Source organism: Bombyx mori, chromosome 24 (assembly GCF_030269925.1).
Source record: "Bombyx mori chromosome 24, ASM3026992v2".
NCBI classification, from domain to species: Eukaryota; Metazoa; Arthropoda; class Insecta; order Lepidoptera; family Bombycidae; genus Bombyx; species Bombyx mori.
Window position 1 is genome coordinate 7,331,597 of NC_085130.1, and position 12,208 is coordinate 7,343,804.

General features: G+C 38.1%; 1 protein-coding gene across 2 annotated transcripts in view; it reads left to right on the forward strand.

Moving 5' to 3' along the window:
* The window catches only part of LOC101741339 (ribosomal protein S6 kinase alpha-5), a 136,446-nt gene that overhangs the window by 67,958 nt on the left and 56,280 nt on the right, over positions 1–12,208 (forward strand). For both annotated transcript variants that reach the window (XM_004923094.5, XM_004923095.5), the window contains exons 5-6: positions 6–121; positions 3,557–3,745. In XM_004923094.5, coding sequence (XP_004923151.1) covers positions 6–121; positions 3,557–3,745 — 305 coding nt within the window. The remainder of the gene's footprint in view (positions 1–5; positions 122–3,556; positions 3,746–12,208) is intronic.

Here is a 12,208-nt window from a genome sequence, read left to right on the forward strand (position 1 = left end):
TACAGATTACGTCGCCGGTGGAGAGCTGTTCACACATTTATACCAAAGGGAGCATTTCAACGAAAGCGAAGTTAGAATATATATAGCTGAAATTATACTGGCGCTCGAACAATTGCATAAGGTAAGTTAATTGTGTTTAGCGTTATATTGTGGAGGGGAATCGCGAAAATGGAGACGGATGGTGGGAATGATGAAATTGTTTTATAACATAATGTTTATTCAAGCTTAGATCGGGTTACTGGACCCCAAAGATGATCTTTTTTTTTTTTATTGCTCAGATGGGTGGCCGAGCTCACAGCCCATCTGGTGTTAAGTGGTTACTGGAGCCCAAGGACATCTACGACGTAAATACGCCACCCACCTTGAGATCAAGTATAGTTATCTTTCTTGATCAAGATCTTGTTAATATTGAGGTCGGATTCAACTGTTGTCCTTGGCGGAGGTAAGAGTACTGGATTGTATCTAGCGATATGAAGCCACACGATTACACGATTTTATTACACTATTTTATTACACGAAAGTACTTTACCCATTGACACGTTTTAAAAATTAGCCCGCGAGCCGGGATACGAAATCGCGTTGCGGCCGCATCGAGTGAGAGTACACCGAGGGGAATTAATTGTATTCTTCAGTAAGAATACCAATTTATCCCATTGATTCGATTGTGACTTTCCATTGACCCGGCAACAAAGTCATCGTTTATAGTCTTACATAATGTATATGTTTAATCAGGTGTATCAATTACCGTAACCCTACAGACGATCGGGCGTTTTGATATTATAATAATGATACACTAAGCATAAAAACGGATCGAAGTTGATGCGTTGCCAAGGTTAAATCTTATACTAAACTAGCTGTACCCGACCGCTTCGCTGGGCATTTAAAATTAACATTACTAATTTCTCACCCCCACAAACATTCTCATCATTAACGCCCCCGCGACTGGTGTAGGGAGTCCAACACTCATATAAATATTAGCCTATCCATTAAGTACATGTATTTTCTACATGGATACCAAGTTTCAATTCAATCGGATGCATGGTTCAGTAGTTATAACGGAACATCCGTAAAAACCACTGTAGATTTATATATTAGTACTAGCTGACCCGGCAAACGTTGTTTTGCCATATATAAGATTTCTAGGGAATTTCTAGTGTAGAAAAAAAAAAACTAACTTATTGTAATGTGTAAGGATATGGTAAATGAGTGAAAGAGGCATGTAGCGCTGTGAACGATTAAGAATTATAAAAATAACAAAACCTCATTCAACCACATACATAGGTAATGCCTCATTATAACAAAAAAAATATGTCCAAAAATAAAAATAAATGTTAGGGGTGGACAACCCTTATCACTTAGGGGTATGAAAAATAGATAGTAGCCGATTCTCACACCTGCTGAACATGCATATAAAATTTCATAAAAATCGGTCAAACCGTTTCAGAGGAATATGGTAACTAACATTGTGACATGAGAATTTTATATATAAGATAGATTATATTGAAAATCGAAGTGTGGCTGTCTGTATTGGGTATATACTAAAAATTGTATGTTTGTTTATTTGTTGTTCGAGTTTTTGCCGATACCATCAAAAGGACTTGCAGGTGACGCGCGATGTGTTTGTTTTGATTTGTCGAACATTTGTCGGTCATAGCGTTAAAAATATTTCCAAAACACCATTTTAAATCGCCTATATTATAATTTTTTTTTCATATGTTACAAAAACTAAAAGGTTCTTATGAGTTGTTTTGTGTTTCAAAGCATTTTTGAAGTCAAAGATTGGTTTTAAACATTTGTTTAAATCTTATCTTGCTACGATGATACGAACTAGAGATAAACTCTCAAATCCTAATCCCTTCGTATCGTAGTGTGATCAGTTCAATCCTACTTCTTGTTTACTGGTGACAGGACGTCTTGTGAGTCCGCACGGGTGCGTAGGACCTTAGAATTCATATCTCAAGGTTGTAGATGTGTATGGACTCTGGTAACCGCTTAACACCAGGTGGGCCGTGAACTCGTCTACCCATCTAAGCAATAAAATAAAAACTTCCCATTTCAAGTGTACAATAGATAACATTTATTCATCTAATATAATGATGGTAGTTATATTTATCTGGCCGAGTGTTTTTTTACTAGTGGCAGTTTCGTTATCATTATGTCACATGTGAATGCAGGATTCTATCAAACTTACCCGACGGTCGTAACAAAAATTTGCATTCCTGAAATCTTTGCCCTGTAATCACGTTACGTATTATATATAATAGTTGGTGCAAATTCGCTCAACCCGATTACCGAATTTTTATCCAGCCACTCAAAGCTTGTGATTAACAGTGTCTTTTCAACATCAGTCCGTGTCACACCACTTCTTCGTCTTCTCTTACCGTTTTCCTGGTCTAGTCCCAGGGTCGGCTTTCCTACTTAAACTCCTCCATTTTGCCCGGTCTTCGGCATCCTTCTGAATGAGGTTATTCTCCTCCATATCCGCCTTTACCACGTCTACTGCGGTACATAAATAAGACGCTCCGATGAGGCTATTAAATTAAAATTAGTCCTCCGGTCTCCGCAGTCTACTGTGCCACCTCAGAGTTAGCACATCAATTAATGTTCAATCTATACTAATATATAAATCTACAGTGGTTTTTACGGATGTTCCGTTATAACTACTGAACCATGCATCCGATTGACTTGAAACTTGGTATCCATGTAGAAAATACATGTACTTAATGGATAGGCTAATATTTATATGAGTGTTGGACTTCCTAATTATAATGACAATAAATAATAATGTTAATTTTAAATGCCTAAAATTAATACTTAATTTTTACACATAGTCCTAGTCTCTTATATAGTGATTTCAGAGACGTCATTATATTTTCGTTTGCTCTTTGGGAGACGTAGACATTGCCCATTTTTTTTCGTCATTAATTATGATTTTCGATCGTTTCGTTTACTTCAAAATTATCATGGTCGCCGACGGCTAAGGTTGTTGTTTATTCGTCAATATTCGAAGATTGTGCTATAAAAAAAAGGGTGCGTGTACTTATGTACGCGCGTAAGAAGTTATACTTTATTTTTATTTTTTTATTTTTTTATTTATATTTTAATCAATTTGAAAAAAAATCGATTAAACAACATCCTCAAACACGCATATTGGACATCACTTTTCTTGACATCGTATAAATTCGGTAATTCTCGGTATGGTTCGGAAAGTTCACCTGCGGCTATATTCAGACTCGCCAAATTACGTCGGTCGTACTGTAATGGGCGATTTAGTGGGCAACTTCATTTCTGTTAATTTTGTGTCACGGTGCGCGCGCATCGTAAAATTTCACTCAGAATGGGCAAAGTGGAGGAGTTTAAATGGATAAGCGGACCCTGACACGAGACCTGGAAAACGTTAGAAAGAAGAATAACGTTGTTGATATTAAAATTACAACAAAAATAGCGTGATTAAATCGTAAAATTAGTTTTGATGTGCCAGAGATATATTGGTATCAGCTACTGCTTAGCTATTATTTACTATTACTGAAGATGTATTCTATCTGTCTCCCCACAGCTCGGCATAATCTACCGCGACATTAAACTGGAGAACATCCTCCTCGACGCCGAAGGACACATAGTGCTAACCGACTTCGGACTATCCAAGGAGTTCGTCGGCGGAGAGAGCAGAGCTTACAGTTTCTGCGGCACCATAGAATACATGGCCCCCGAAGTCGTCAGGAGCGGGAGTCAAGGACATGATATTGTAAGTAATAGCTTTTAAGACACCGTTCTCTCCTGTTTTTTTTTATTACTCTTGTAGGCCGAGGACCCTGAGAGAAGCCGAAAACCGAAGCAAATGGAAGCTGATGGTACAAAGAGCCACGAAAGGCTTTCAGGGACACGACCTTCAGCAATGAAGTATTCGACTAATAAGAAGAAGAAGTGGGCAGATGAGCACACGGCCGACCATGGTGAGTGGTTACCGTCGCCCATGGACTTCAGCAATACCAGGGGCAGAACCGAGCCGCTGCCTACTTGTTAATACCCTCCACACTGGTGTAGGCGATTTGGCTTTTTCAGATAAGCGTCGGGAATCTTGCGTCGGCTTCCAAAAACCTTTTTTTTAATAAGCAGAGATCTGTTTTCATTGATTTTCTTGTTTAAAATTTTCATGGTTGTTTTCACTGCTCCCTAATATCTGAAGTGAAGAAGACGTGACAGTTTTAAGGCCAATGTATTCGTGATAAAATGAATTAAACCGATATATGGGGCTTTAGGAGCCTCAACATTATTACTTGAAGCAACACCAAAAACTATAATATGTATTTCCATTCCAATTATTTTTTTCGGGAAAAATTCCCGTTTTGGAAGGAGATAATAAAATCGTAAAGTTTTTTTTTAAAGATTAGATCGAAAACAAAATTATTAAAGTTAATCTATTTGAGTGAGTATATGAGTTGATGAGTTCGCTTAAACTTCTTTATTGTGATTATGAATTATAGGAGTCAAATTGTTGTTTTTTATAGTTCGAACATTGCGTGCGCTAGAAAAGTTATTAATGTTAGTCTGTCTCAAATGAACCCTTCTGTCAACGCAAGTTTCTGAACTGGAAAACTAGGTATTAGTGGGAGATGTGAGGTTTGCTTGAACAAGCTGTGTCTGCTTATCTCTCATCCTGGCTTTGCAAAATATAAATATTACTACAAACAGATCCTAGAGATATTATATCCTAGAGATTTTTTGATAGTTTACGAAAACCAGAATCGCATATGACCGTATGAATAAGTGACCTTTAAACTATCTTGTGTTGATTCCGTTGACCGTTTTATCTCTACTTCTAAAAGTTCTAAAAGTTCACTATTCAGCGGATAACAATGTAAAAGCACGATAGCAGCGATACTGCTTAATAAGCTTTTTGAACACGTGCACAGTTGAGCGTACTTTGCGATTAAGAAGTAGGGTCCTATTGCATTATGAATCATAGCGGCTGATATATGACTGACCTGACTTATTTGGATGTTTGACTAATGTTTTGTTAGATCGTTGTTTGGACACTGACATACGATGAATAAACTGCAGGATAATGAACCTATAGTAAGGGTATATGGACGGGTAAAAGGCTATTGGGTTTAAGCGGCATTTCGCTTAATACGCAACATTTATAACCACGATGTTACCCGTACCGCGGGTGACGCCGCGGGGCGAAGCTAGCCTAAAAAAGTAGCCTAAGCTACTCCTTAAATCATCAGCTACCTATCAGTGAAAGTCCCGTCAAAATCGGTCCAGCCGTTCTAAAGATTAGCCGGAACAAACAGACAGACAGACAAAATAAAATAAAAAATATTTTGGTATATGTACTGTGTATGCATTTAGTAAAAAGTGGTTATTTTATTATTACAAACATACACTCGCAATTTTATTTATTTGTATAGAGATTAAAGGCCCGTTTTATTTGGTATTAACATCAACGGTTCGATGTTTTTAAACTTCCGTTAAATTAGACCCATTCAAATAGCTGAAGAAGTTTTTATGTTATGCTATTTTTGTATTTACGTACTTCAAGTTTTCGGCAGTCGTGATTGTCAATTCGAAGATTACGCAAAACTCCTGACAACACTGTCTTGTTTTTGTGCCCGTAAATAATAATCGAATGAAATAAAACGTAATTAATTATATTTACAATCAAACGAAACATAAATTATATTCGGACAATGTTATTGTTTGTTATCATTTGTGTATTGTGTTTAATTTATGAGATGCTGTTGTTATTTAGGTCGATGGATACATAAGACAATTGGTATGTACAAGTTTAATCTGTCCTATGTAAAATTGGCAGTATAAATCATCTAAATAACTGAGACCTTAGAACTCATATCTCAAGATAGGTGTCGGCATTTACGTTCTAGATGTCTATGGGCTTCGGTAACCACTTTACAACAGATGGGCCGTGCGTTCGTCCACCCATCTAAAGCAATAAAAAAGGGGTAGAAAGGAAACAATGGTGTTCGATAAATTTCTAACACTTCAAAATTACCCGGATAACGGACGAAATATGCTTATTTTAAAAAGGGTAATTTCTGTAATAGTCTAAATGTAGAAAATAAAACAGCAAGGTTTTTACCACAGCAGGTAGGAGGTACACATATGGTATGATATAAAAATATATGTAATTTTGTTCTCATGTCGTTTCGTTAGCTACGGGAAGGGGATAGGGAAAACTTCTCAAAGAGTTTTTATTTCTTTTTATGTCTACCTTTCGTGTTAATCTAAATAGATTGGTCATTCAGACTGAAGTTTCTTATATAAGCACACTGTTAACGACCCAGTTTGGTACTAAAGTTTCGTCACTAACTCGACTACAGCGCCATCTACCGTGGCGCAGTCACTAGCTATTGTTGCGACGAAACTAAACACGCATTGGATTGTTTCGATATGACCTCAATCAGTTCCGAATCGTTCAGAAGTTACTATGCAACAAACTAACAAACTAATTTTATTCCGACTAATAATCACTACATAGTATAAAACAAAGTCGCTTTCTCTGTCCCTATATCTGTCTGTCCTTATGTATGCTTAAATCTTTAAAAGTACGCAACGGATTTTGATGCGGTTTTTTTTAATAGATAGAGTGATTGAAGAGGAAGGTTTATATGTATAATAACATCCATTAAATAGTGGAGAAATCAATAATAAATTACAGTTTCCGAAGCGAAGCGAGGGCGGGTCGCTGGTTAAATATATAAAAGAGTTTATGGTGAAACTCGCTACGTTAAAGTAAGATTTCCTCTTGAATAAAAACACTATGTTATAAACCCTGTTATGAAATGCGTGCTCTTACCACAATTTTTGGTTTTAATGAGCTATTGATATTTCGGTGGTGTTGCAAGCGTTGTGATTGATATGCTCATAAATCGAATGCTAAATGTTTCGCTGAGTTTGACACGATAAGACTCATTCCGACTGGGCTTTAATTGTGTCTAAAGATTAGAATATGTGTATATTTGTGAGTATGTTAGCAGCCATTTAACTGGCAGGCTTCGTGGCTTTGAATTGTATTCCATCTCTGCGTGGCTGTTTTTTTTGCCTACCTATGTTGATAGCCTTAAGAGATTATTTCAGCGTAACCTTAACTAGTAGGTGAGCTTATGGGGCTCAAACCTGACGACAATGCTAACACGAGCCCTACCAAGAGCCGTGCTTCGCAGAATCTACCATCGGATCGGAAACGAGACCCACTGAGAAGATCCGCCGAGAAACTCAGTGGGCTGTGTCCGTGGGTTAATTTACTCGTCGAGCCCTTCGTCGCTAGCGACGGGTTCGGCGAGAACGATGACCGGTGTTTGAGGTACCTAAAAGCACCGTTAGTGGATCAGGAGGATCCGAAATGACGTGTTTTAGGCGACGTCGACTGCTTTCCATTCTGTCCGCAGGATCGGGAATGTGCGTGGCTGTCATATTGCGACTAAGGAATATACCGATCGTGAGTCGCTAATGTATAAAAAAAAATACGTCATTTAAAACACCCTCAAATAACCTACCTATAATAACTATATATTGCCGTCTTGCTCGTTTGCCTCATAGTTGTTATAAAAAAAAATTTAAAAAAAAATATATACATTGAGAAAAAAAACGAAAATGGTCTCTAATCACTTGACAATAAGTACTCTGTTAACATTGCACTGTCAGATTTGTTTTATGTGAACGAAACAGAATCAACAGTAGAAAGTTAACGACGACTTCACGAACGTGAGTTATATCACCGCGCGCTCCAAGCGAATGTATTACTTATTCATGACGTAAATAAAGTCATTTTTTTCTTGTATTATTTCTTGGGTGTTATGGTCGATTGCGATTCTCATTAAATTTCTAAATCTTGATAGTTTAGTAAAATAGATTTTGTATCAATTTTTACGAATCACACATCGCGACGAGTAATTCGAGTGTACTCGTCATTTGTCGGGTGTTTTCACTTCCATTGCGTGTTTGTATCTATCTTAATAATAATTAATCTAATAAAAAGTTTGTTGAGTTCGCATAGCGACAAACTCTGTGGGTCGCGGTTACGATCCGGTGGTAGATTCAGCGCAGCACTGCCTCTTGCTAGGGCCAGTGTTAGCAGATTCTCTCAGAATGAGCCGGTGAGCTTACCTATTAGTCTGCGCGTAGCTAATTATAGCTACTTTTATTTAGCTAATTATAACTAGCTAGATAGAGAAAAAAAATGAAAAAAACTTCAATAACGAAGGTCTAACATTGTTTAATACCATTTAAGTCTTCGAAAATTACAAAATCTTTGTAATTGAGGGTAGAGTGTACCTATTGAAATCCCGCACGGGTAAAGATCGCCGTGCCTATTTATTGGAAGCAGTTTGAAGTTTGAGACTTTCAACCTCATATCTCCTGAATGGTGTTGGCATTCACGTTCTCTATTAACTCCGGTGATTAGTTACCAGAAATAAGGCAGTGGACCACCGTACGGAATTAAAAAACCATATTGTAATGAATCTATTAAAATTCAAAGTATGTACTAGTTGTGTTATTAAACAACGTGACCTTTAAAACGATCAAATATTAATGAACACCAAAACGTAATCGAGAATCGGAAATATTTTTGCGAATGAAAACAGGTAATACACGATAAGACTTGCTCCGTGTGAGCGTCCGTCCTTTTCGCTCTCCGGCGCAAACCGTATCTATACGTCTCGTTCTCGCCGACGAGCCGTGACCTACATGTAAAAGACAATGTTGAGCTAATTCGGATACAATAACGCCGCGCACTGAATGCTTAATATTTAATCATTAATCAAATATGAGGCAGTCAGCGCAAAAGTGTCCTAAGCTTGTCATAGTCAGTATGGAGATAATGAGGTCGGAATTTACTTTTAAACTGCTTCGTAGGCAAAAACAATACGCGTAAAGATTAATGTTTACAAAGTCATCTGTTCTTTTTTTTTATTGCTTAGATGTGTGGACGAGCTCACAGCCCACCTGGTGTTAAGTGGTCACTGAAGTCCATAGACATCTACAACGTAAATGCGCCAACCACCTAGAGATATAAGTTCTAAGGCCTCAGTATAGTTATAACGGCTGCTCTACCCTTCAGACCGAAACGCATTACTGCTTCACGGCAGAAATAGGTAAGGCGGTGGTACCTACCCGCGCGGACTCACAAGAGGTCCTACCACCAGTAATTATGCAAATTATAATTCTGCGAGTTTGCTTTTTATTACACGATGTTATTCCTTCACCGTGGAAGTCAATCGTGAACATTTTTTGAGTACGTATTTCATTAGAAAAATTGGTACCCGCCTACGGGATTCGAACACCGGTGCATCGCTACATACGAATGCACCGGACGTCTTATCCTTTAGGCCACGACGACTTCATGCATGAGACAGGGGGCAGGCCGGTTTTGCATCAACATTCATTATGTTTTGAATAAATTGCAATATATATAAGAGCGAATATGAAAAATTTAGGCCACTTTTGCACTGACGGTTTCATATATCGTTCGCGGTGTGACCATCTGAAATCGTGGCAATTTTTTTGTTTTTTTTACACACGACAGCTGCTAGACGCTTACGTAAATACGAAAGCGCTCTATGCAAATGTCCGTGGTAAATGTAGTGATAATGTGGAACGATCCAAACGTTCAGACAATCTTAGAGTTCGGTCTTGAAGGGGTCTTGAGACGCTTAGGGTAGAAAAGTAACTATATTGAGTGAGACCTTAGAACTCATTATCTCGAGGTGGGTGGCGGCGTTTACATTGTAGATGTCTATGGGCTCCGGTAACCACTCCACACCAGGCGGGCTGTGAGTTCTTCCACCCATCTCTATGCGGGACGCAGACTTTGGGAGCGGACCGCGGCCCCAAAGGATGAGACATTACAATACCCCGCTAAGTGTTTTTTTGTTTTTGTTTTTCAATTAGTACCTAGTCTCTGTTTCGTTTTGCGGCAAATATAATGATAAATAAATGATTCTCACGTCGATCAGACATAAATAACGCGATATAAGTTCGACCTTGTACGTAGAATAAAATTGCTTGTTTTTAAATATACATAATTACATACGTTTACTTCCTGATTATAACAAATTTGTTTGCACGTCGAAGCAATTGTAAGTATAAGGCAGATTTTTACTTAAGAAGGTGACGACCGCAATGTGCTGGTACAATATCCATTATCCGGTGATTCATTCAATTGCCTAGCAACAACTAGGGGTAGAGATGGCCTCATGTGGCTCTAAGCCTTGTGCTTCCGTTTTTTAACTGCTACGTCATTAGCGTATTTAGATGCTTCGTGGGTATGTTTAATGTCATTTGTTACTTTATAGAGAGAGAGACAGAGAGAGAATACTGGTACTTACTAATGTCATTTGTTACTTTCTAGAGAGAGAGACAGAGAGAGAATACTGGTACTTACTTTAATGGTGGTAGGACCTCTTGTGAGTCCGCGTGGGTAGGTACCACCGCCCCGCCTATTTCTGCCGTGAAGCAGTAATGCGTTTCGGTTTGAAGGGTAGGGCAGCCGTTGTAACTATACTTGAGACCTTAGAACTTATATCTCAATGTGGGTGGCGCATTTACGTTGTAGATGTCTATGGGCTCCAGTAACCACTTAACACCAGGTGGGCTATGAGCTCGTCCACCCATATAAGCAATAAAAAAAAAATCCAGGACTTGAAAAAAATAATTGTCTTGCATTAAATTCTTTAACCGTTCGAATCCTTATCGGCAACTGGAAATTGCGTTATGATAAAGCTTATCGTGCGCGATCTTGATTAGTCGAATGCGTTCTCGAACGCTGGAAAAGTCAGGTCCAAAGATTTCATAATAATATAATGCGGTGTAGACATCACGTCCGGAGTACATTTATCATCAGTGCATGCATAGTGGAGAATCGAATCACTGTCACGCCTTCCGCTGCGCCGAGAAACCTGCTCGACAGACAAGGATTTTTTAGGCTTAGATGGGTGTATGAGCTGACCTAGTGTTAAGTGGTTACTGAGCAACGCAAATGCCGCCACGCAACTAGAGATACGAAGTAGGTCTATATAGTAAAACGGCTTTTTTATTGATTAGATGTCTGAACGAGCTCACAGCTGGTGTTAAGTGGTTATTGGAGCCCATAGACATGTACAACGTAAATGCGCCACCCACCTTGAGATATAAGTTCTAAGGTCTCAGGTATAGTTACAACGGCTGCCCCACCCTTCAAACCGAGAGGCGTTTCAGCTTCGCGGCAGAAATTTCCGGAATGGCGGCACCTACCCGTGCGGGTAATCAGAAATAATAAAGTAACGACGTACAATCAGTAATTAGGTTTTTTTTTATAAAGTTTTATAAAATGCGCCGAGGCTCAACAAACAAACATTTGATTCAATCGTAATAACATTGGAATCAAGGGTCGTTTGTTTTTAAAGGAGTTAAATGCAGATAGTGCGAATACCTTCCTAGACGGAATCGGTTCGATTGAGTACGAGTTAATTGCCGCACCGTTATGGAGTGAGAATGTACGTAATCTAGTCTAGATGCAATAGGGACTTTAATGTATTGTTGATTTCCTTTTATTGATGCGACAGTAAAGAACAATCTCGAAATGCTAAAATTCTGAATGTTTTTTTTTTTTTGTCTACCCACTATTTTGCGTAAGGAACCTTCATTTTCGCGGTGCTAAAGGTCGAGTTTCATATGTCAGACTTCTTTGTAGCGGCTATGCTAAACGTGCAGCAAATATTTATTTTATTCTTTTATTAAAAAACAATTAAACGATCATGAGTTGTTCGTAGTCAACACTTCAATTTCTTACAAATCTCCGTTGCATAATGTCGAGGGCACGGATCGAACCTTGAACTGAGTTTTGACGGATCGTGAAACTAAATATTTTTATACAGAAACGTTTTAAACTAATTGTCGTTGATTGTTTTGTTTTAAATAAAAATTTAAATTACTAATCGAAACAATCCAAAGTGTTTGTTAAGAAAAATTAAATAGGATTTGTGTCTTAGATTCCTTCGTTCTGTCAAATTAATTAGATTGTCATGTGTCATTCGAAGTTTCGGTCGTTAAACTTTTTCTAAAGTAATGTAGGGAGGTATAAAGTATTATCTGTGCTAGGTATTTTCAATGTGACTACAGAATTTACGGATAAAATTATATGCGTGTACACTTTAGTTGGTTTAACTAAAAATGCAAAAAAAGGTTAAGGCTATCTGTTGTATGG